Source organism: Staurois parvus, unplaced genomic scaffold (assembly GCF_062004578.1).
Source record: "Staurois parvus isolate SC_StPar_1 unplaced genomic scaffold, SC_StPar_1.0 ptg000831l, whole genome shotgun sequence".
NCBI classification, from domain to species: Eukaryota; Metazoa; Chordata; class Amphibia; order Anura; family Ranidae; genus Staurois; species Staurois parvus.
This window is the reverse complement of record NW_028318627.1, coordinates 61204-87999: the sequence shown is the minus strand read 5'-3', so window position 1 is coordinate 87999 and position 26796 is coordinate 61204. Positions and strand designations below refer to the sequence as shown.

Here is a 26796-nt window from a genome sequence, read left to right as displayed (position 1 = left end):
AATAATCAGATCTATACCATAGTTTGTGAACTCTATAACTTTCCTACAAACTAAATAATACATCCTAATTTGGGTTATTTTCACCAAAGACATGGAGCAGAATACATCTCGGCCTAAATTTATGAAGAACAATTATTTATTTGTAAACTTTTATAACAGAAACAAAAAAAAATGTGTTTTTTTTTCAAAATCTTGGGTCTTTTTTTGTTACTTTAGCAAAAAATAAAAACCCCAGCGGTGATTAAATACCACCAAAAGAAAGCTCTAGTTGTGTGAAGAAAATGATAAAATTTTAGTTTGGGTACAATGTTGTATGACCGCGCAATTGTCATTCAAAGTGTGACAGCGCTGAAACCTGAAAAATGGCAGGAAGGGGGAAAATTGCCCGGTATTGAAACGGTTAATATTTACAACACTGCCCAGGACCCCTCTGGGCCCCACCCCCCAAAGTGCTGCTGGCTTCCCTCCTCTCCTTCCCACTGGCAACTGCAAGCACTCAATAGGATGTCTCGGGATGGAGAGTCCAAGGGTCCCGTAAATATGTCACATTTACCAGCCCCTTCCTTTCCTGAATTAATACAATGAGTGATCATGATTGGTACCGATCACCCACTGTGTTCATTACAGGGTGGACAATGTGGGTACTCCTAGACCCCCTGGGCTGGATAAGGGGAGAGGGCAGTCAGGTGGAAAACCCAACTAGATTCTCTTCTGGGACTGCTGTGCTCAATTGGCAGCTTCTGGGCCCCCTTACCCTGGGAATACCCTCAGGACAGCTGGGTGAAGAGGAGGATTCATCTGAGGATGGAGGAGGTACACCTCTGGGAGAGCTGGAGGGCTCCTAAATGAGAGACTATTGTGGTCTGCAATTGTGAACATAGTTGGTCCTCCAGTTCACAGTTCCCTTGGGCATCCCATACACTCCTCAACCCCATCCAAGTTATCAACCCCAAAACCAAGCTCAAGCACTGTTTGCTGACTCCAGTGTGCAAAGTGTGGAAGACAATGCGTGTTGCCTGGCTGTGCAGGACTATAGGGGGACCCAAAATGTCAGCGGCTCCTAAAGGGTAGCGCTACAGTAACAATAGAAGTGGAACTTACATGGGAAGCGTCCAGTGAGGAGGAAGAACCGCCCATTTTCTGAGCGTTTTCTGTGTCCGGTAATGAGACGCGCAGCGATAATGTGCTCCCGCCTTGTAATAGAAGATGATGAGGATTTTTCTGCACAACCCTTTGCTGATCTGTGAAAAAAAATAAATATAAATATTCAAATATTTCTACAGGAAACGTAACGGAAAAGTACAACAGAATTTATTTATTTGGTATTTTAATATAAATTGATATATTAGATGTTTTATTATCCAAATATGTATATACATTCTCTATTATTACATGACAGGGGATCCCCTCCAGTCCTCAGTACTTACCTGCCTCCTCCTTGTAGTGTATGAGGATCCCCTCCAGTCCTCAGTACTTACCTGCCTCCTCCTTGTAGTGTATGAGGATCCCCTCCAGTCCTCAGTACTTACCTGCCTCCTCCTTGTAGTGTATGAGGATCCCCTCCAGTCCTCAGTACTTACCTGCCTCCTCCTTGTAATATATGAGGATCCCCTCCAGTCCTCAGTACTTACCTGCCCCCTCCTTGTAGTGTATGAGGATCCCCTCCAGTCCTCAGTACTTACCTGCCCCCTCCTTGTAGTGTATGAGGATCCCCTCCAGTCCTCAGTACTTACCTGCCTCCTCCTTGTAGTGTATGAGGATCCCCTCCAGTCCTCGGTACTTACCTGCCCCCTCCTTGTAGTGTATGAGGATCCCCGCCAGTCCTCGGTACTTACCTGCCTCCTCCTTGTAGTGTATGAGGGTCCCCTCCAGTCCTCAGTACTTACCTGCCCCCTCCTTGTAGTGTATGAGGATCCCCTCCAATCCTCAGTACTTACCTGCCTCCTCCTTGTAATGTATGAGGATCCCCTCCAGTCCTCAGTACTTACCTGCCTCCTCCTTGTAGTGTATGAGGATCCCCTCCAGTCCTCAGTACTTACCTGCCTCCTCCTTGTAGTGTATGAGGATCCCCTCCAGTCCTCAGTACTTACCTGCCCCCTCCTTGTAGTGTATGAGGATCCCCTCCAGTCCTCAGTACTTACCTGCCCCCTCCTTGTAGTGTATGAGGATTCCCTCCAGTCCTCAGTACTTACCTGCCCCCTCCTTGTGGTATATGAGGATCCCCTTCAATTCTCAATACTTACCTGCCTCCTCCTTGTGGTGTATGAGGATCCCCATCAATCCTCAGTACTTACCTGCCCCCTCCTTGTGGTGTATGAGGATCCCCTCCAATCCTCAGTACTTACCTGCCCCCTCCTTAAAGTGTATGAGGATCCCCTCCAGTCCTCAGTACTTACCCGCCTCCTCCTTGTAGTGTATGAGGATCCCCTCCAGTCCTCAGTACTTACCTGCCTCCTCCTTGTAGTGTATGAGGATCCCCCTCCAGTCCTCAGTACTTACCTGCCCCTCCTTGTAGTGTATGAGGATCCCCTCCAGTCCTCAGTACTTACCTGCCCCCTTCTTGTAGTATATATAAGTAACTCTTACCCCAGTACCTACCTTTCTGCTCCTTGAAGTATATGGTGACGTATCCCCGGCTGCAGTCGGTATCGGGAATCTAACATTCTCCTCCGTTAGACTTGTTGGGATTTTGGAAATACAGCAGAAGGGTTTTCTTTCGTTTTTTCAGCTCCTCGATCCCCTGATCCCACTGAAGTAGTACGGGGAAGCCGGTGGGTTTGCCCTCCATTCTGTGTTCCTCTGAGAGGGTGACGGTCTATGGCAGTGACATGGAGATGTCTGTGTTGGGTGTGGAGCAGAAAATGGCTCTCGGCTGACTTTCACTTTCTGTTTTTCAGTTTTTAGTTTCTCCTCCTCTTCTCTCCAAAGGCCTTAATTCTGCCCAACCACCAAATTGGATCGTTTACAAGTATTGTCAGATATGGAGGATTTCTTCAGGAGACTAATGCAGGCCATAGATGGGTCGAAAATCGTCCGATTTTCGGATTGTTAGTGGGCTATTTGTTCGGCCGTTTTTCGGTATTTTGGCAGATTTTGTTATCGGTAAAGTTGGAAAAAAAACGGCCGATTTTGCCGATCGGCCGATTTTCGCGGCAATGATGGGCAAATCGGCCAATTTTTTACCAATAAAAAATCTGCGCATGAGCCGTGACCTGCAACAGGAAGACAAAAAGAAGAAGAGGAAGAAGAAGATGAGGATGAAGAAGAAGAAGATGAGGATGAGGATGAAGAAGAAGAGGAGGATGAGGATGAAGAAGAAGAATAAGAGGATGATGATGATGAAGTAGAAGAAGAAGAAGAGGATGATGAAGAAGATGTAGAAGAAGAAGAAGAGGATGAGGATGAAGAAGATGTAGAAGAAGAAGAGGATGATGAAGAAGAAGAAGAGGATGAGGATGATGATGAAGAAGAAGAAGAGGATGAGGATGATGATGAAGAAGAAGAAGACGAGATGAGGATGAAGTAGAAGAAGAGGATGAGGATGAAGAAGAAGAGGATGATGATGATGAAGTAGAAGAAGTAGAATAAGAGGATGAGGATGATGAAGTAGAAGAAGAAGAAGAGGATGAAGAAGAAGAAGAAGAAGAAGAAGAAGAAGAAGAGGATGAGGATGAGGAAGATGTAGAAGAAGAAGAAGAAGAAGAAGAAGAAGAAGAGGATGAGGATGATGAAGAAGAGGATGATGATGATTAAGAAGAAGATGAGGATGAAGAAGAAGAAGAGGAGGATGAAGAAGAAGAAGAAGAGGATGAAGAAGAAGAAGAGGATGAAGAAGAAGAAAATGAGGATGAAGAAGAAGAAGAAGAAGAAGAAGAAGAGGATGATGATGAAGAAGAAAAAGAAGAAAATGAGGATGAAGAAGAAGAAGAAGAAGAAGAGGATGATGAAGAATAAGAAGAAGAAGAAGAAGAAGAAGAGGATGAGGATGAAGAAGAAGAGGATGATGATGAAGAAGAAGAAGAAGAAGAAGAAGAAGAGGATGAGGATGAGGAAGAAGTAGAAGAAGAAGAAGAGGATAATGATGATGAAGAAGAAGAGGATGATGATGATGATGATGAAGAAGAAGAGGATGGTGATGAAGAAGAAGAAGAAGAAGAGGGATGAAAAATAAGAGGGATGAAAAATAAGAGGAATTCCAGGCCGGCAAAAAGTGTCCCTGCAGAGAGCTCCGCTATTTCTTTGACAGTTCCTTGACATTTACAGAGGTTGCAACATTGTATCTATTTGTTTCAGAATAAAAACATCTGTATCCGAAATGGATACAAATAGATACATTGTTGCAACCGCTGTAAATGTCAAGGAACTGTCAAAGAAATAGCAGAGCTCTCTGCAGGGACACTTTTTGCCGGCTATAGACGGGATGAAAATCGGCCGATTTTTTTTACCATTGATGGTTACGTCGGCCGCTTGAACGACCGATTTTTCGTTTTTTAAAAGAAAAATCGGCCGATTTTCGACCCGTCTATGGCCTGCATAAGGCTCAAAGAATATTTCCACAGTAATGAAAGGAATCCTAGAACAATGGAGTGCTACACAAAGAAAGAGAACAGCTGCTTCACACCCCCCACAAGGACGCAACCCCAAACTGGACACCTATATTGATAGCTTCAGACTGCGAGCCACATCCCTGATATCCACCCAGCAATGAAAATTCTGTACAATCTTTCACCACTGGAGTGAAGGGCGATACACGATGTGCGCAATAATCAGGCCATCACCATCAAACCAGCGGACAAAGGGGGAGCAGTTGTTGTAGTATCCCTGTATAGTAATATATGGATGTAGTATCCCTGTATAGTAATATATGGATGTAGTATCCCTGTATAGTAATCTATGGATGTAGTATCCCTGTATAGTAATCTATGGATGTAGTATCCCCGTATAGTAATGTATGGATGTAGTATCCCTGTATAGTAATATATGGATGTAGTATCCCTGTATAGTAATCTATGGATGTAGTATCCCCGTATAGTAATATATGGATGTAGTATCCCTGTATAGTAATATATGGATGTAGTATCCCTGTATAGTAATCTATGGATGTAGTATCCCTGTATAGTAATATATGGATGTAGTATCCCTGTATAGTAATATATGGGTGTAGTATCCCCGTATAGTAATCTATGGATGTAGTATCCCTGTATAGTAATATATGGATGTAGTATCCCTGTATAGTAATATATGGATGTAGTATCCCTGTATAGTAATATATGGATGTAGTATCCCTGTATAGTAATATATGGGTGTAGTATCCCTGTATAGTAATATATGGATGTAGTATCCCTGTATAGTAATCTATGGATGTAGTATCCCTGTATAGTAATATATGGGTGTAGTATCCCTGTATAGTAATATATGGGTGTAGTATCCTTGTATAGTAATCTATGGATGTAGTATCCCTGTATAGTAATATATGGGTGTAGTATCCCTGTATAGTAATATATGGGTGTAGTATCCCTGTATAGTAATCTATGGATGTAGTATCCCTGTATAGTAATATATGGGTGTAGTATCCCTGTATAGTAATATATGGATGTAGTATCCCTGTATAGTAATATATGGGTGTAGTATCCCTGTATAGTAATCTATGGATGTAGTATCCCTGTATAGTAATCTATGGATGTAGTATCCCCGTATAGTAATATATGGATGTAGTATCCCCGTATAGTAATCTATGGATGTAGTATCCCTGTATAGTAATATATGGATGTAGTATCCCTGTATAGTAATCTATGGATGTAGTATCCCTGTATAGTAATATATGGGTGTAGTATCCCTGTATAGTAATCTATGGATGTAGTATCCCTGTATAGTAATATATGGATGTAGTATCCCTGTATAGTAATCTATGGATGTAGTATCCCTGTATAGTAATATATGGGTGTAGTATCCCTGTATAGTAATCTATGGATGTAGTATCCCTGTATAGTAATCTATGGATGTAGTATCCCTGTATAGTAATCTATGGATGTAGTATCCCTGTATAGTAATATATGGGTGTAGTATCCCTGTATAGTAATATATGGATGTAGTATCCCTGTATAGTAATATATGGATGTAGTATCCCTGTATAGTAATATATGGGTGTAGTATCCCTGTATAGTAATCTATGGGTGTAGTATCCCTGTATAGTAATATATGGATGTAGTATCCCTGTATAGTAATATATGGATGTAGTATCCCTGTATAGTAATATATGGATGTAGTATCCCTGTATAGTAATCTATGGATGTGGTATCCCTGTATAGTAATCTATGGATGTAGTATCCCTGTATAGTAATATATGGATGTAGTATCCCTGTATAGTAATATATGGATGTAGTATCCCTGTATAGTAATCTATGGGTGTAGTATCCCTGTATAGTAATCTATGGATGTAGTATCCCTGTATAGTAATATATGGGTGTAGTATTCCTGTATAGTAATCTATGGATGTAGTATCCCTGTATAGTAATCTATGGATGTAGTATCCCTGTATAGTAATATATGGGTGTAGTATCCCTGTATAGTAATCTATGGATGTAGTATCCCTGTATAGTAATATATGGATGTAGTATCCCTGTATAGTAATATATGGGTGTAGTATCCCTGTATAGTAATATATGGATGTAGTATCCCTGTATAGTAATATATGGGTGTAGTATCCCTGTATAGTAATATATGGATGTAGTATCCCCGTATAGTAATATATGGGTGTAGTATCCCTGTATAGTAATCTATGGATGTAGTATCCCTGTATAGTAATCTATGGATGTAGTATCCCCGTATAGTAATATATGGATGTGGTATCCCTGTATAGTAAATTATGGATGTAGTATCCCTGTATAGTAATCTATGGATGTAGTATCCCTGTATAGTAATCTATGGATGTAGTATCCCTGTATAGTAATATATGGATGTAGTATCCCTGTATAGTAATCTATGGATGTAGTATCCCTGTATAGTAATATATGGGTGTAGTATCCCTGTATAGTAATATATGGGTGTAGTATCCCTGTATAGTAATCTATGGATGTAGTATCCCTGTATAGTAATATATAGGTGTAGTATCCCTGTATAGTAATATATGGGTGTAGTATCCCTGTATAGTAATATATGATGTAGTATCCCCGTATAGTAATATATAGATGTAGTATCCCTGTATAGTAATATATGGGTGTAGTATCCCCGTATAGTAATATATGGATGTAGTATCCCCGTATAGTAATATATGGATGTAGTATCCCTGTATAGTAATATATGGATGTAGTATCCCTGTATAGTAATGTATGGATGTAGTATCCCTGTATAGTAATATATGGATGTAGTATCCCTGTATAGTAATCTATGGATGTAGTATCCCCGTATAGTAATATATGGATGTAGTATCCCCGTATAGTAATATATGGATGTAGTATCCCTGTATAGTAATCTATGGATGTAGTATCCCTGTATAGTAATATATGGATGTAGTATCCCTGTATAGTAATATATGGATGTAGTATCCCTGTATAGTAATCTATGGATGTAGTATCCCTGTATAGTAATCTATGGATGTAGTATCCCTGTATAGTAATATATAGATGTAGTATCCCTGTATAGTAATCTATGGATGTAGTATCCCTGTATAGTAATCTATGGATGTAGTATCCCTGTATAGTAATCTATGGATGTAGTATCCCTGTATAGTAATATATGGATGTAGTATCCCTGTATAGTAATCTATGGATGTAGTATCCCTGTATAGTAATCTATGGATGTAGTATCCCTGTATAGTAATATATAGATGTAGTATCCCTGTATAGTAATATATAGATGTAGTATCCCTGTATAGTAATATATGGGTGTAGTATCCCCGTATAGTAATCTATGGATGTAGTATCCCTGTATAGTAATATATAGATGTAGTATCCCTGTATAGTAATCTATGGATGTAGTATCCCTGTATAGTAATCTATGGATGTAGTATCCCTGTATAGTAATCTATGGATGTAGTATCCCTGTATAGTAATATATGGATGTAGTATCCCTGTATAGTAATCTATGGATGTAGTATCCCCAGGGCTTTCTTTCTGCCGGAACGCGGCGGTACTGCGTTCCGCCACCTTTTTCTTCTTGTCCCCGCTCACCGACTGCCTCTGCAGAGCTGACAAGCTATGCAGAGCAGCGAAAGTGACAGGTGCCGGACGCGGCTTGTTTATGTCATGCTTGCGCGTGCCCGGCACCTGTCACTGCCGCTGCTCACAGCCGGTGAGCGGGGACATGCACGCTTCACCCCCCCCCCCCCCTCTACCGCCAGCGTGTAAACATCGGGGGCGCGGACGATGGGCGAGGACACTATGCACGCTTCACCGCCCCCCCCCGCCGGCGTGTAAACATCGGGGGCGGCGCGGCGACATCAACGGCAGTGACAGCGTGGACGCAGGGGCCGTACAGCTTGGAGTAGGTAAGCTGCGCTCGGCTCCCTGTCACTGACTGCAGTATCATGTATTGCTCTAAATTTTTACTCTCTCCCCAGCCTGTGCCCACCTAAACTATCCCAACCACCTGTGCCCACCTAAACTATCTGAGCCCACCTAAACTATCCTCACCCACCTGAGCCCACCTAAACTATTTCAGAACGCAATTGCTCAGCGCTCAGCGGCGCCGATCGAGAGCGCCCCTCCTGTGCATGAGGAACAGGAAAGATAAATTCAGTGATGGACGGTATTTTTTGGAGGAAAAGGTGGCAACCCTAGGGGAGCCTGTAGGAGCAGGCACATCTACCAGACAGGGTACACATGCATGCTAGACTGATTTTATATCTATGCTGGACGTTTACAAACGGCCTGCCATGATTTTATATCTATGCATGTGTTCCTGGTGTCAGTACGGTACTGATTTTATATCTATGCGTGTGTTTCTGGTGTCAGTACGGTACTGATTTTATATCTATGCATGTGTTTCTGGTGTCAGTACGGTACTGATTTTATATCTATGCATGTGTTTCTGGTGTCAGTACGGTACTGATTTTATATCTATGCGTGTGTTTCTGGTGTCAGTACGGTACTGATTTTATATCTATGCATGTGTTTCTGGTGTCAGTACATTAGTCATTTTATATCTATGCATGTGTTTCTGGTGTCAGTACATTAGTCATTTTATATCTATGCATGTGTTTCTGGTGTCAGTACATTAGTCATTTTATATCTATGCATGTGTTTCTGGTGTCAGTACGGTACTGATTTTATATCTATGCGTGTGTTTCTGGTGTCAGTACGGTATTCATTTTATATCTATGCATGTGTTTCTGGTGTCAGTACATTAGTCATTTTATATCTATGCATGTGTTTCATGCAGATCATGCAAGAGGCAGCCGGGGGTCCGATGACATCATTTCCCTTATATGGTATGTACGGGAAATGATGTCATCGGAAGCCCCTCCCAAATTTTACTTGCATTCCTGTTCTCTAAAGGGGTGGTCCTAGGGTTTGATGGGGGCGTGGCCAGGTTTGGGTGGGGGAGTTCCACCACCTTTCCTCTGAGAAAAAAAGCCCTGAGTATCCCTGTATAGTAATATATGGATGTAGTATTCCTGTATAGTAATATATGGGTGTAGTATCCCTGTATAGTAATATATGGATGTAGTATCCCTGTATAGTAATATATGGGTGTAGTATCCCTGTATAGTAATCTATGGATGTAGTATCCCTGTATAGTAATCTATGGATGTAGTATCCCTGTATAGTAATATATGGGTGTAGTATCCCTGCATAGTAATATATGGATGTAGTATCCCTGTATAGTAATATATGGGTGTAGTATCCCTGTATAGTAATATATGGATGTAGTATCCCCGTATAGTAATCTATGGATGTAGTATTCCCGTATAGTAATATATGGATGTAGTATCCCCGTATAGTAATATATGGATGTAGTATCCCTGTATAGTAATCTATGGATGTAGTATCCCTGTATAGTAATCTATGGATGTAGTATCCCTGTATAGTAATCTATGGATGTAGTATCCCTGTATAGTAATCTATGATGTGGTATCCCTGTATAGTAATCTATGGATGTAGTATCCCTGTATAGTAATCTATGGATGTAGTATCCCTGTATAGTAATATATAGATGTAGTATCCCTGTATAGTAATCTATGGATGTAGTATCCCTGTATAGTAATCTATGGATGTAGTATTCCTGTATAGTAATCTATGGATGTAGTATCCCTGTATAGTAATATATGGATGTAGTATCCCTGTATAGTAATCTATGGATGTAGTATCCCCGTATAGTAATATATGGATGTAGTATCCCTGTATAGTAATATATGGATGTAGTATCCCTGTATAGTAATCTATGGATGTGGTATCCCTGTATAGTAATATATGGATGTAGTATCCCTGTATAGTAATATATGGATGTGGTATCCCTGTATAGTAATACTGTATATGGATGTAGTATTCCTGTATAGTAATATATGGATGTAGTATTCCTGTATAGTAATCTATGGATGTAGTATTCCTGTATAGTAATATATGGATGTAGTATTCCTGTATAGTAATATATGGATGTAGTATTCCTGTATAGTAATCTATGGATGTAGTATCCCTGTATAGTAATATATGGATGTAGTATCCCTGTATAGTAATATATGGATGTAGTATTCCTGTATAGTAATATATGGATGTAGTATCCCTGTATAGTAATCTATGGATGTAGTATCCCTGTATAGTAATATATGGATGTAGTATCCCTGTATAGTAATATATGGATGTAGTATCCCTGTATAGTAATCTATGGATGTAGTATCCCTGTATAGTAATATATGGGTGTAGTATCCCTGTATAGTAATATATGGATGTAGTATCCCTGTATAGTAATCTATGGATGTAGTATCCCTGTATAGTAATGTATGGATGTAGTATCCCTGTATAGTAATATATGGGTGTAGTATCCCTGTATAGTAATATATGGGTGTAGTATCCCTGTATAGTAATATATGGATGTAGTATCCCTGTATAGTAATCTATGGATGTAGTATCCCTGTATAGTAATATATGGGTGTAGTATCCCTGTATAGTAATCTATGGATGTAGTATCCCTGTATAGTAATCTATGGATGTGGTATCCCTGTATAGTAATCTATGATGTAGTATCCCCGTATAGTAATATATGGATGTAGTATCCCTGTATAGTAATCTATGGATGTAGTATTCCTGTATAGTAATATATGGATGTAGTATCCCCGTATAGTAATATATGGATGTAGTATCCCTGTATAGTAATCTATGGATGTAGTATCCCCGTATAGTAATATATGGATGTAGTATCCCTGTATAGTAATCTATGGATGTAGTATTCCTGTATAGTAATCTATGGATGTAGTATCCCTGTATAGTAATATATAGATGTAGTATCCCTGTATAGTAATCTATGGATGTAGTATCCCTGTATAGTAATCTATGGATGTAGTATCCCTGTATAGTAATATATAGATGTAGTATCCCTGTATAGTAATCTATGGATGTAGTATCCCTGTATAGTAATATATGGATGTAGTATCCCTGTATAGTAATATATAGATGTAGTATCCCTGTATAGTAATCTATGGATGTAGTATCCCTGTATAGTAATCTATGGATGTAGTATCCCTGTATAGTAATCTATGGATGTAGTATCCCTGTATAGTAATCTATGGATGTAGTATCCCTGTATAGTAATCTATGGATGTAGTATCCCTGTATAGTAATCTATGGATGTAGTATCCCTGTATAGTAATATATGGGTGTAGTATCCCTGTATAGTAATATATGGATGTAGTATTCCTGTATAGTAATCTATGGATGTAGTATTCCTGTATAGTAATATATGGGTGTAGTATCCCTGTATAGTAATCTATGGATGTAGTATCCCTGTATAGTAATATATGGGTGTAGTATCCCTGTATAGTAATATATGGGTGTAGTATCCCTGTATAGTAATCTATGGATGTAGTATCCCTGTATAGTAATCTATGGATGTGGTATCCCTGTATAGTAATCTATGGATGTAGTATCCCTGTATAGTAATCTATGGATGTAGTATCCCTGTATAGTAATCTATGGATGTAGTATCCCCGTATAGTAATATATGGATGTAGTATTCCTGTATAGTAATCTATGGATGTAGTATCCCTGTATAGTAATATATAGATGTAGTATCCCTGTATAGTAATCTATGGATGTAGTATCCCTGTATAGTAATATATGGATGTAGTATCCCTGTATAGTAATATATAGATGTAGTATCCCTGTATAGTAATATATGGATGTAGTATCCCTGTATAGTAATCTATGGATGTAGTATCCCTGTATAGTAATCTATGGATGTAGTATCCCTGTATAGTAATCTATGGATGTAGTATCCCTGTATAGTAATCTATGGATGTAGTATCCCTGTATAGTAATCTATGGATGTAGTATCCCTGTATAGTAATCTATGGATGTAGTATCCCTGTATAGTAATATATGGATGTAGTATCCCTGTATAGTAATCTATGGATGTAGTATCCCTGTATAGTAATATATGGATGTAGTACAACGCAGTCGTGCCCTGGAGCGACTATGGCGCAAAACCAAATCCCAACAAGCCTTCACCCGCTACAAATCTGCCTTCCGCACCTACACCTCCTCCCTCCACGCAGCCAAACAAGCCTACTTCCTGACCCTCATCAAGGCCCTCTCCTCCAATCGCCGACTCTTCTCCACCTTCAACTCTCTACTCTCGCCACCCCCACCTCCACCCAGCACCTCACTCACTGCCCTTGAGATTGCCAATTACTTCAAAAACAAGATTGACACAATTCGTAAGGACATCGCCGCAACTCACACACCCTCTCAACCCGTCCCCTCTCACACAGCTACCCCCTCATCCCCCCTCCCCCTCGACATAACCCGCAGGGACTTCGTCGCTGCTCAAACTCCCTCCAACCCCGTTCCCCCTCACTCAGCTACCCCCTCATCACCCCTCTCCCACGGCCCCACCACTGCTCTGACCTCCACTTCCATCCCACCCTACATTCCTCATACTGAAGCCCCCCCAACACTCCGCACCTTTGACCTTACTACCATCGAGGAAGTCTCCAAGATCCTCTCTGATGCCCGCCTCACCACCTGCCCCCTCGACCCTATCCCCTCACAACTCCTACGACCTCCCTCCCCCTCCATCCTACGCTCCCCCACCCACATCTTCAATCTCTCCCTCTCCTCCGGCACTTTCCCCTCCCCTCTGAAACATGCACACATCACCCCCATACTTAAAAAGCCCTCCCTGGACCCCAATGACCCGAACAACCTTAGACCCATCTCCCTGCTCCCATTCTCATCCAAAGTCCTCGAGCGTCTCGTCTACACCCGCCTATGCTCTCACCTCAACGACAACAACCTCCTCGATCCCCTACAGTCCGGCTTCCGTCCCCTACACTCCACCGAAACTCCCCTACACTCCACCGAAACCCCCCTACACTCCACCGAAACCGCCTTACTCAAACTCTCCAATGACCTGCTAACCGCCAAAGCTAATGGCCACTATTCAGTGCTCCTACACCTTGACCCCTCCGCAGCCTTCGACACAGTCCACCACCCCCTCCTCCTCAAAATACTACACTCCCTCGGCCTCAGAGATTCTGCTCTCTCCTGGCTCTCATCCTACCTGTCACAACGCTCCTTCAGCGTTACCTATAATGCTAACACCTCCCCCTCACTCCCCCTTTCTGTTGGGGTCCCACAATGCTCTGTCCTCGGGCCCCTTCTCTTCTCCATCTATGTCTCACTACTTAGATACGGGTACAACTGTGTTATTGCCTCTCTTTGCTTGTAGTTCTAATGCAGATACATGTATAATGGCAGCTATGAGCACCTAATAAAATGTCTGCTACTAACTACAGTGTGTGAGCATCTGAGCAGGATCGCCTAACAGACATGGTGGCAGCTGGGCACTGAACCTCTGAATAGCAAGTCTTCTGTCTACAAATACAGAAACTGTATACAAATACTAGAACTGTACAGAGAATCAGCAACTGTAAGTACAGAGTCCCTATCAGACGGCACTATGGAGAGTGGCCTGAAACCCCCTCAGAGACTGGATGTCACTTCTTCCAATCTCTCACAAACATGGAGACACTGGAAGGAAGAGTTTACTCTGTATGTGGACCTGACAGTGGCACCCAGAGATGAGCAGAGGGAAGTAAAGCTGTTTTATTACTTGATTGGGGAAAAAGGCCGAGAACTAGCCGAGACCCTGCTCACAGACAGCATGGCACTGACAGACATACTGCAAGCATTTGATAAGCACTGTGACCCCATGAATGAGACAGTGGAGAGATACAAGTTCTTCTCAAGGAATATCTGGTAACTGTGGACTATTTTTCCAACTTCTGGGAGATAGACTACTTACAGGACACAAGGGCCAAAACAGTAATTAAAAAACTCAAGGCCCATTTTGCCAGATATGGCATTCCGGATATTGTGTTCTCTGACAACGCCGCTCAATTTACATCGGAGGAATTCAAAAAATTCAGGGAGAGGTGGGAATTTGAGCACCAGACATCATCTCCTGGATATCCACAGAGTAATGGTAAAGCGGAGTCAGCAGTAAAAACAGCCAAAAGACTCATGCAAAAGGCAAAACAGGCCAGTACAGAGATATACCTGTCTATACTGGACCACAGAAACACACCCACACAAGGCCTAGACACCAGTCCAGCACAGCGGCTTATGAGTAGACGTACAAGGACTCTCCTACCAACTGCAGGTCAACTACTAAAGCCAAAGCTGGTGGGCAATGTTAAAGCCAAACTAACGAAGAATCAAGATAGGCAAGCTTTTTATTATAATTAGAGATGAGCAAAGTATTCAAAAATTCGATTCGGCTGATTCGCCGAATTCGCGGAAAAAATTTGATTCGAGGCGAATATATTCGCTGCGAATTTAACTTATAAAAAGGGTGTTTCTAGGCTTCAGAGAGCCTTTATATTAGTGCAGAACACTGTACCTTTAATTTAAATGCCCTTGGAGTCTGCTGGGGAAGAGAAATAATACTGTCAGTCAGTATGACATGCAGATGAGTGCCGTCGATCTTAGAATCACCGCACACTTCACTCATTTGGCCAGTCACGGGGCCAAAACCAGAGTGTGGAGCCACAGTGTGGCGGTGGAGGCAGCAGCAATGGGAGGCCATACAGCACCCTATGACAAAATGGAACCCACCAGCAGTGTGAGGAGACCTGAAAGTGGCACATGGCAGAGTGTGGCGATGGAGATAGCAGCAATGGGAGGCCGTACAGGGACCCATGACACACTCTGGACCTGGCAGCAGCATGAGGAGGCGGTACAGGGGCCAATGACAGATTACGGGCCTGGCAGCAGCATGAGGAGTCGGTACGGGGGCCCATGGCAGATTACGGGCCTGGCAGCAGCAATGGGAGGCCGTACAGGGACCCATGACACACTGTGGACCTGGCAGCAGCATGAGGAGGCGGTACGGGGGCCCATGGCAGATTACGGGCCTGGCAGCAGCAATGGGAGGCCATACAGCACCCTATGACAAAATGGAACCCACCAGCAGTGTGAGGAGACCTGAAAGTGGCACATGGCAGAGTGTGGCGATGGAGACAGCAGCAATGGGAGGCCGTACAGGGACCCATGACACACTCTGGACCTGGCAGCACCATGAGGAGGCGGTACAGGGGCCCATGGCAGATTAGGGGCCTGGCAGCAGCATGAGGAGGCGGTACGGGGGCCCATGGCAGATTACGGGCCTGGCAGCAGCATGAGGAGGCGGTACGGGGGCCCATGGCAGATTACGGGCCTGGCAGCAGCAATGGGAGGCCCGTAATCTGCCAGCACCCTATGACAAAATGGAACCCACCAGCAGTGTGAGGAGACCTGAAAGTGGCACATGGCAGAGTGTGGCGATGGAGACAGCAGCAATGGGAGGCCGTACAGGGACCCATGACACACTCTGGACCTGGCAGCAGCATAAGGAGGCGGTACAGGGGCCCATGACAGATTACGGGCCTGGCAGCAGCATGAGGAGGCGGTACGGGGGCCCATGGCAGATTACGGGCCTGGCAGCAGCATGAGGAGGTGGTACGGGGGCCCATGGCAGATTACGGGCATGGCAGCAGCAATGGGAGGCCCGTAATCTGCCAGCACCCTATGACAAAATGGAACCCACCAGCAGTGTGAGGAGACCTGAAAGTGGCACATGGCAGAGTGTGGCGATGGAGACAGCAGCAATGGGAGGCCGTACAGGGACCCATGACACACTGTGGACCTGGCAGCAGCATGAGGAGGCGGTACAGGGGCCCATGACAGATTACGGGCCTGGCAGCAGCATGAGGAGGCGGTACGGGGGCCCATGGCAGATTACGGGCCTGGCAGCAGCAATGGGAGGCCCGTAATCTGCCAGCACCCTATGACAAAATGGAACCCACCAGCAGTGTGAGGAGACCTGAAAGTGGCACATGGCAGAGTGTGGCGATGGAGACAGCAGCAATGGGAGGCCGTACAGGGACCCATGACACACTCTGGACCTGGCAGCAGCATGAGGAGGCTAATAGTCGTCTCCCCACGCTGCTGCTGGGGGGACTTTTTAACATAGGCCTCTGTATGGCCTTCAATTTAAGCTGCTTACGCTTCGCCACTCTGCCATGGGCCCCTGTACCGCCTCCTCTTGCTGCTGCCAGGTCCAGAGTGTGTCATGGGTCCCTGTACGGCCTCCCATTGCTGCTGACTTCATCGCCAGACTCTGCCATGTGCCACTTTCAGGTCTCCTTACACTGTTGGTGGGTTCCATTTTGTCATAGGGTGCTGTATGGCCTTCCATTGCTGCTGCATCCACCGCCACCCTGCGCCATGTGCCTCTGTCGTCTGCTCACGCTGCTGATGGCTTCCGCTTTTTAACCTAGGCCTGCGTATGGCTTCAGAATAATGCTGCCTCCACCGCCACCCTGTGCCATGTGCCTCTGTCGTCTGCTCACGCTGCTGCCAGGTCCATACTGATTCATGGCCCCCTGTACCGGCTCCTCATGAACGTGGTTCAGCGGGTTTGCATCACTTAACGGCAAATCGTTGACAAACGCTGGGACGTTCAGTGTTGTGCGCATTAAGCCAGACACCAAAGGGCAGCACAGACCTGTTATTACTCGCTCAAGCATGGCTGAACAAAACCAGTCTCTACCACAAATTGGACCCAGACCTGCCCAGGGTCTCGTAAGTAGATTGCACGGAGGAGTAGAGTTCGTTATTGGAATTAACTGTGAGGGACTTTTAAACCTAGGCCTGTGTATGGCCTTCAATTGAAGCTGCTTCTGCTCCGCCACTCTGCCATTGGACTCTTGATAGTCGTCTCCCCACGCTGCTGCTGGGGGGACTTTTTAACATAGGCCTCTGTATGGCCTTCAATTGAAGCTGCTTCTGCTCCGCCACTCTGCCATTGGACTCTTGATAGTCGACGGGCGGAGATTTGTGTGATCCTCGGGCACAGTCATAGATCATCACTGGAAGATGATGTGATATTCGGGGTAGGCCTGGATGTCATTAAATATCACAAACATTGAAGGGTTCTGGACGTCATTCGTCACGCTGTCATAGCAGTCAGTGGGGTTGGCTGGATTTTTGGCTGGAGGTGTTATCATCCCATCGCTTCCAACACAGTAGAGTCCGGTGAGAACGCGGGCCAGGTACATGTGTTTTTGGCCATTTTCTTCAGGTTTGGAGTATGTGTCATCAGCAGAGTAACGTGCATTTACTGCAAAATAAGTTCCATGTCCATAAACAGTAGCTGTTTGAAAAGAAAGACACGTCACAGGTTAATATATCAGAGTTCCAGAGGAGAGGTGCAGCAGGAGAGAAGGTCTGGAGGTGCGAGCAAAATATGGAATCACATCATGTTTCACTGTGTTTAAATGTAGTTGGTCCAATTTCACCCGGCACACATCAAAACAGCACACTGGTGTGAACTGGCCCAATTGGAAACAATAGATTTCAGTACATTATAGCATTGGGCCTGTCTTAAAAAATACTATGGATGTGATGTGAATGGGCCCCAAGATACACCTCATAACACACAGGATGTGACAAGGAAGCCATACTGTACTGCACTCAATGGTAAGTCCTGATAGATGAGACATTAAAACCCAGCTTAGTTCTGGATGTAGTGGGGAAGGGTTACAGACTATGATGTGTCATATCTTCTAGAATAATGAGGTTCTAAGGTCCTGGTAGGTATATCAGCTGGTTGTAGGAGTCCTTATTAGATCCAGGCAGCACTGTAGCCACAGGCTAGGACCATGAAGTACAGTCTTCAATTAGGAAGAGAAGAGAACATGAACATGAGGTTTCTGATAGTCCAGACAGAGTTTATGAGTTGCAGAGTCCTAAGGAAAGGCCAACATATTTTAGAGGTTCAGATGGCTCCTGCCTCGGGGTTTTAGAAATCTGGGCACAAGTTGGGTACCAGATAAAACCCTAACCAATGAGCAGGCTACATATCAAAAGACACTTTATTAGGTCCACCTTGCTAGTGCCAAGAAAATCTTTCCCACACCATGACACCACCACCACCACCAACCTGAACTGTTGATACAAGGCAGGATGGATCCACCACACCATGACACCACCACCACCAGCCTGAACCATTGACACAAGGCAGGATGAATCCACCTCACCATGACACCACCACCACCAACCTGAACATTTGACACAAGGCAGGACGGATCCACCACACCATGACACCACCACCACCAGCCTGAACTGCTGATACAAGGCAGGATGGATCTGCCACACCATGACACCACCACCACCAGCCTGAACCATTGATACAAGGCAGGATGAATCCCCCACACCATGACACCACCACCAGCCTGAACCACTGATACAAGGCAGGATGAATCCCCCACACCATGACACCACCACCACCAGCCTGAACCATTGATACAAGGCAGGATGAATCCCCCACACCATGACACCACCACCACAACCAGCCTGAACCACTGATACAAGGCAGGATGAATCCACCACACCATGACACCACCAGACGGAACCATTGATACAAGGCAGGATGAATCCATGCTTTCATGTTGTTTACACAAGATTCTAACCATACCATCTCAATGTCGCGGCTGAAATCCAGACTCATCAGACCAGGCAACATTTTGCCAGTCTTCTATTGTCCAATTTTGGTGAGCTTGTGTTAATTGTAGCCTTTGTTTCCTGTTCTTAGAGGACAGGAGTGGCCCCTGGTGTGGTCTTCTGCTGCTGTAGCCCATCTGCTTCAAGGTTGGATGTGTTGTGCATTCAGAGATGATATTCTCCTTACCTTGGTTGTAACGAGTGGTTATTAGAGTTACTGATGACTTTCCATCGTCTGGAACCAGTCTGCCCATTCTCCTCTGACCTCCGGCATCAACAAGTCATTTTCCTCTACACAACTGCCACTCACTAGATATTTTCTCTTTTTCGGACCATTCTTTGGAAATCCTAAAGATGGCCGTGCGGGAAAATCCCACTAGATCAGCAGATTTTGAAATACTTAGACCAGTCCACCTGGCACCAACAACCATGCCACGTTCAAAGTCACTTAAATCCACTTTCTTCCCCATTCTGACGCTCGGTGTGAACTTCAGCAAGTTGTCTTCACCACATCTAGATACCTAAATGCACTGAGTTACTGCCATGTGATTGGCTGATTAGCAGTTTGTGTTACCAAGCACATGAACCTAATAAGTGTAAGTAATAAGAGTGTATATCTGTTATGGATTGATTTGGTACCCAGCTTGTGCTCAGACTACCTTCAGCTAAAAGTCTAAAGCCCAAAGGAAGGAGCCATCTGAACCTCTACAACACATTGGAATTTCCTTAGGACTCTGCAACTCAAACTCTGTCTGGACTATCAGATTCTTCATGGAATTCTTTTCCATTTCTGTTTTTTGAAGGTTTTTATTACTGTCTCTGAAGAGGAGATTTCCTACAATCCCTTCTTCTAGTGAAAACCTATGTGTCTGCGATTGTTGTAAAATCTGCAAAGTTTGGGATTAAGCTTCTGAACGATCTTCAAGTTGTCTTCTGATCGAGTCAACCGTCTGCCCACACTTCTGAGGTTGTCTATCTCACTACAGCATCACCAGTTACAGAGATCACATTTCCAATACTTGGACTGGGGAAGCAGAACGGACAGAGACAAAACCTGGTGGAGAAATGTCATGGTGTGTATAGAAGAGTCAGCTCTGATGTCCAGCATGACGTCAGCTGCAGAGTTACATGTCCATTGGAATTCCCAACCCCCAACTGTCCGACTATCTCCCACTCTGTCTACTTTTAGGAGAGCCCTGAAAACTTTTCTCTACAGAGAGGCCTCTCCTACCCCCACCTAGCAACTGTACCTGTATCTTCTCCACCAGCTCATCCCCCACAGTTATTACCTTTCCTATCACTTGATCCTCCCCTTTAGATTGTAAGCTCCAGTGAGCCAGGCCCTCGGATTCCCCCTGTATTACATTGTATTGTAACTGTACTGTCTGCCCTCATGTTGTAAAGTGCTGAGTAAACTGTTGGCGTATATAAATCCTGTATAAAAGTTGGATCCAATTTGCTGCAACAGGGAAAATCTTTTCTGATCCCCCAAAGGTCACCATACACATTACAAACTAACCGTGCAATCAACTTCAGATTTAACAAAACTATGTGCTGTGGGGATCTACCTAACATATCCAATCAATTAGCATCCAATCAGACAGATCCTTGCACTACATACTTGTTCGTAAATCTAAAGAATGTAATGTGTATGTGAGCCGTAGGCAAGTGGCCCAATGTGAGTTATGGGCTGAAGGCTTGATGAAGAGGCTCCTGTGAAAGCTGAGCTGGGGAAGGGATCCCTCACTGAGGAGCATTGCAGGGGAGCTGGGTGGAATCTGCTGCCTGGACATTGCGAGAAGAACCCATCAATTATAGTATGGTGCCAGATATTGTAGGCAGGGCTGGTGCTTCCACTAGGCAAACTAGGCAGGAGCATTCTCTCTGTGTGGGACACCCCATGTCATGAACGATCCTTCAGCTGAGGCGAGGGGGAGGAAGAAAGGACAGAGGAAGGTGCCAGGTGTCTGGGGCCCGTGTAGCAGCTGCTTCCAGTGTTCCTCTCAGACTCAGTCCCTTTCTGCAAGCCAGCTGGCAGCTGCTGATCACTACGGAGTTCCAGCCCTTCTCTTCCCATTCATCAGTGGAGGCGGAGCTGTAGTCAGAATTTGGCATAAACAACACGAAAGCATGGATCCATCCTGCCTTGTATCAATGATTCATTGATGCGCAGCTGACAAACCTACAGCAACGGCGTGATGCTATCATGTCAATATGGACCGAAATCTCTGAGGAACGTTTCCAACACCTTGTTGAATCTATGCCACGAATAATGAAGGCAAAAGGGGGTTCAACTCGGGACTAGCAAGGTGGACCTAATAAAGTGGCCGATGAAGGTATATCTATGTTACTGCATGGCTGCCCTTGCAGGTCCTGTCTCTGCTAGATTCTCAGTCCTCAGGTATCCTGCACCCTGAACTCTCCTCCCTGCATTTCTCTGTGTTCCACAATAAACAGTAAAAAGACCCTTGGACTGGAGTTTGTCATTGAAATATCGGAACTGGTAACACGGTGTGCAGCCTCTAAACAGGTAAGGGGGACAGGATTTCCAGCGGCTCCCTTGGGAACCATCGCTACATAGCTATCAATATAAACATAAATTCTCTGCGTTTACAAACACATCCAGAACTTTTTGTTAAAATAATACAGAGATTGTTATTGAAGTTGAACTCCAGGAATTCAGACACTTTCTAAAATATGCCAGATTACAAGAGGTTATGTTTTACCGAGCACCAGGAGTACAGCTATCTCTATACTCCTGGTGCTCTGACAGGAGAGATGCTTCTTTCTCACACAGCAGCAGCTCTGCCCACCCCTCTCCTCTGCTGTCCATTCGCAGAAGGCTTTGTATATTGACAATAGGTTCACATAATACAAAGCACTCTGTGATTGGGCAGCTGCATGCCACCAGAAGGTGTTGAGGGGGACACACAGGTAAAGCAATAACTGTACTCCCAGTAATGGTAAATTAAAGAGATAAGTCCACAGGGTAGCATGCACCTCACAGGACTTTTCCCACAGTAATGTGGACCATTTTACAAAGAGGTGGAATTCCTGGAGTTCAACTTTAAGCTGTAATTGTTCCTCTGAAATCTCTCACCGTGTTTCCCTGCGTAGCTCCTGTTAAATCCATGTTGATTGACGTGTTGGATGGAGTTGAAGTCGGTCCCATGGAAAAGCTCCTTCTCATTGGTGGTGGAACCGTTTTTAGAATCTATGCTCTGCTTCTTCACCTGGTACTGGTTCCAGAGATATCGGTTCTGTACACGCCGAATCTGGGAGGACAAGACATACCAAGGCTCAGATCTTTACACTGTTCTACCAGCTACGCTCCAGAATGTTCCACCCACTATACAGGACATAGTCTATGAAGAATACATGGACAGGTCAAGTATCAAACAGCTCCAACATGATGTTATGGATGGAATATTCTATTGAAGGTTAATTTCTGCCCATTCCATAGTGCCAGTCATAATTCTGTGATTGGAGCACCCAATTATAAAACCGTTTTTGGAGTCTATGCTTTGCTTCTTCACCTGGTACTATCTGTCCACAATCCCAGGAAGTTGATGTACTTGAATGTGTGTGAACTAGACTACACAAAGTGGATGTGACTAAACCTGAGATTGACCTCCAGCTCATTGCCTGATTGGAAATGCTCCATTACCAAGCTTTTGAATCCTGAGCTTTGGCTGATTGGTAGGCTATGTGATGGTGCACCCTGCCTGATTCTGTTCTGATCTGGTCTACTGCTCTGGGAGATGACTGAAATGTTCTACATCCCCGTGTTTGCTGCCACCTTTCTGGACTTCTGGCAAACTTCCTACAGCTCAGCATTTTAAAGAGATTAAAAACTTATGACAGCCACAGTTCAGTAGCCACCAGGAGCCTCTATCGGGGTATTTATCTGGTGTCGTCCAGTAGTGGTCTGAATCTCCAGAGAAGTCAAACATCTCTCCGTAGAATGAAGGATCCATATACTCCATGACACATACTCAGGACCAGTCTCCAGTGCCATGTTAATGTGCCCAGTCGCTACACTGTGTGATGACCATCATTGCTGTCACCCAGAATTCTATCAATGACATCAGGCCCAGACTGGCAAAAGGGCACACTGAGCATTTGCCCGGTGGGCCGGAGCCACCGGGCTTACGTACAGCGGCCTGTTGATGACCAGGCTGTACAGCAGTAGATAAGTCTGGACAGGGCAACATAGACCATGGCCACCACTCACCTCCCGCTGTGTGGCTATGCCTAAAGCAGGGCCGACAGGAGGAGTGGCAGCGATGGCTCCAGTGAGAAGCAGGAAGCGCCATCAAGGACACGCAGACACCTCCACGGCCGGCCGCTGCACACACAGCCGCACTTAAAGGACAACGGGAGCCTCTCTCCTTCACAATTTGACAGCTCTGTAGCGGCAATGGATTGGACTTTTTGCTGGACCGGCTGTCTCTTTGCTGGACCGGCTGTCTCTTTGCTGGACGGGCTGTCTCTTTGCTGGATGGGCTGTCTCTTTGCTGGATGGGCTGTCTCTTTGTTGGACTGCTGTCTCTTTACTGGTCAGGCTGTATCTTTGCTGGGCGGGCTGTCTCTTTGCTGGGTGGGCTGTCTCTTTGCTGGGCGGGCTCTCTCTTTGCTGGTTAGGCTGTCTCTTTCTGGACGGGAATGTCTCTTTGCTGGATGGGGATATCTCTTTGCTGGACTGCGCTGTCTCTTTGCTCAGTTGGGTCCAGCAAAACGACATCCCAATCCAGCAAAGCGACAGCCCAGTCCAGAAAAGAGAAATCCCATCTCTTTGTGGATAGGTATGTTTCTTTGTGGATTGGGCTGTCTCTTTTCTGGATAAGGATGTCTCTTTGCTGGATGGGGATGTCTCTTTGCTGGATTAGACCATCTCTTTGAATATATAGAGGGTACTGTGATTAGATCTCTAGGGGCACTGTAATGTAAAGGGGCACTGTGATATAAAGGGGACTGCACTGTAAAGGGGCATTGTAATCAATACAGTGCCGCTTTACAGTGCAGTCCCCTTTATATCACAGTGGCCCTTTACATTACAGAGTGGAGGACCAACTCCGTGAATATTCCTTCACCAACTGCCCCCCCCCCCCCCCCAATGCCTTTGCACCTCCCCCCCCCCAGAAATTGGCTGCTCAGTCTAAAATGCCCGGGCCTATTTTTTGTCCCAGTCTGGGCCTGTCTGACATCATTCATCACAATGAATCGGAGACATTACCTTCAGGATTTGTTTCTCGCAGCTCTTCTGGAATTTCTGCTGTACACTGGAGTATTCAGGAGTTCCTGGACCAACATCCACTTCCATCACAAGAGTCCCACCCGATGGATCCCAGTGAGTTGGTAAACTGTGAATATCTACATCAGAAAGATAAGATGTGCAGTCAGGACCCAAAGAGAAACCAAACAAGTAAAATCTTGGGAGTACAACCTGACTGAAAGAATGGATTAATGTAGAGACAATAATTCTGATGTCCCCTCATACCCTCAGCTCTGGAAACTGATAAAGCCACCAAATCGTACCAGAGAGCAGATTGTCCTCCTTATATCAAATGGACTGTTCTTGGCTGTCACATTCCCTCCATGTCCCGGCAATGTAGGAATAGGCCACTAGCCATAGACAGTGTCACGGATCAAACCACACACCCACAGCGACTAGCTAACCGAGGCGTGGTCCGTGATTGGGGGTAAAAGGGAATGAGGGGGACTTATAGCATACAAGACTGGCCGTGATACACTTTCACAGTCTGCACTGCCTCTGGCCACCACTAGAGGGAGACTCCACTGCAATCCAGCTGGCTGAACACACACACAGGCAGATACGAATCTTACATACAATCTGGTGCACCCTAAGGGTTGGGGAGCAGTCTAGCAATTGGCACACCCTTCTAGGATTCCTCCAGCTATCCTACAAGCTATAACCCCGGTGTTAATCACTCTTCCACTGTCCATCCACCCCCACACCAGACACACCCCTCTTCCACACACCCCCACACCAGACACACCCCTCTTCCACCCACCCCCACACCAGACACAGAACAAAGCCTGCCACCACCCAACAGTTTGTCCGCAGACTGGTCTGCTGGGCCACCACACACACACAGATCTCCATATGGCAGATCTGCTACTTTACAATCTGCATGCAATCTGCCAACACGCAGTACAATTGCATACAGATTGGCAATGAACTTAGACCGAGCACATAGACACTATGATATGAGCCCGAGCTTAAGTACCCAGAAGTCACTTATTAATTTTATGATTTAATATCCCAAAAGTGGGCGGAGCATGAAATATGTCCAAAGAAAAAACAGTTACAGAAAATGCAAAAAGACAAAAAGTTACACAATTGGCTATTCACTATAAAATAAAAGGGAATAAAAACAGAAATAAAACTTTTACCGAGAGTTATCCTGCGACTGGAGCAAGTAAAAAAAAGTCAGAGATTCTCCAGTCATATGGAACCGGCTCCGTACGAATCACCCCGTCCATATCTCAGGGTCCTCAATTTATTGAAATATGGATGTGGGCTGGACATTAGCACTTGGCAAATCAACCCTGGGGGGTGTTCCTGTACCCGCCCACAGGATGTTCTGGGTACTGAAGTGCCCAATCTCGAATGCGCCAGGAATGGTTTGACTCACCAAGTCAGAGATAAAATTTCCAACACCAGCATGTCAGTACGGTCGCGACAGAACCAATCACTGTTCAGCTGTCGCAATCAGGCACCATATAACCGTTTTATGTGTTTCTCTGGGATTCTACAGAGGCTACAAATACAGTTTTACATGCAGATGGAGCCTACAGTGTGTCCAATCAGAAGGAAGTATTTTCATCTCTCTGCAACTAATATTTTAGCTTTTATGAGAAATATATTCCTGATCTATTGGTACAATTCAAAGCTGGCAGACCCTTTGGAGCCTTCTCGTGGTCTCCTGCTGACTCTTGTAGCCAAAATGACTAGGATTTTTCTTTTAGGTTCAAGAAGGTGGCAAGCATTGGCTACATAGGTGACAATGTTGTATTGGCACCTTGGTGACACCTCCAGCCTAGAAGCTGCTTTGTCCTTTCAGATGCTGATTGGTGGACATATGTCTCTGACTGAATACTGAACACAGATCTGTAATAACACAGAATGAGACGAGATCTACAATCACATCTTTCTACTGATCACATGACATCCCAACTACTGATACAATGATTCTACTCTGACATTATGTTACAATGAGACATCCGGCTGCCATTGAATTATTGAGTGAACATGGAGCCCCATTGTGTGCTTCTTCCTGGCGGGGGCTGTGTATTTCCTGGTAAGGGAAGGACTGACACTTTGTAACAAGTTGGAATCTCATTATGTGCAAAAACAGAACTTTTATGGCAATTTAAAATTCATTCTTTTTCGGTTGACATGATTTCTATCACCTTTAGATATAACAAGTACATTCCACCAACGTTCATTGCACTCCAACAGCATTCCTCATCTATATAATGATTATTGATTCCACCTACACCGTATCCTTGTATTGTTACCTTAAAGCGGACTTCCAGCTGAAAGATAAAAATAAAAGTCAGCAGCTACAAAAAC

At 44.6% G+C, this 26796-nt stretch overlaps 2 protein-coding genes across 2 annotated transcripts in view; both read right to left on the bottom strand.

Annotated features, from left to right (window-relative positions):
* Positions 1 to 2911, bottom strand: part of LOC149443803 (protein mono-ADP-ribosyltransferase PARP15-like) — a 148616-nt gene extending 145705 nt beyond the window's left edge. Inside the window, exons 1-2 of the mRNA XM_089655261.1 lie at positions 2599 to 2911; positions 1102 to 1241 (exon numbers count right to left, since the gene is read on the bottom strand). Coding sequence (XP_089511387.1) covers positions 1102 to 1137 — 36 coding nt within the window. The 5' untranslated portion in view covers positions 1138 to 1241; positions 2599 to 2911. The remainder of the gene's footprint in view (positions 1 to 1101; positions 1242 to 2598) is intronic.
* A 14464-nt stretch (positions 2912 to 17375) lies between these two features.
* The window catches only part of LOC149443802 (protein mono-ADP-ribosyltransferase PARP15-like), a 43924-nt gene continuing 34503 nt past the window's right edge, over positions 17376 to 26796 (bottom strand). Inside the window, exons 7-9 of the mRNA XM_089655260.1 lie at positions 24433 to 24569; positions 22297 to 22471; positions 17376 to 17847 (exon numbers count right to left, since the gene is read on the bottom strand). Of these exons, the coding sequence (XP_089511386.1) occupies positions 17561 to 17847; positions 22297 to 22471; positions 24433 to 24569 (599 nt within the window). The 3' untranslated portion in view covers positions 17376 to 17560. The remainder of the gene's footprint in view (positions 17848 to 22296; positions 22472 to 24432; positions 24570 to 26796) is intronic.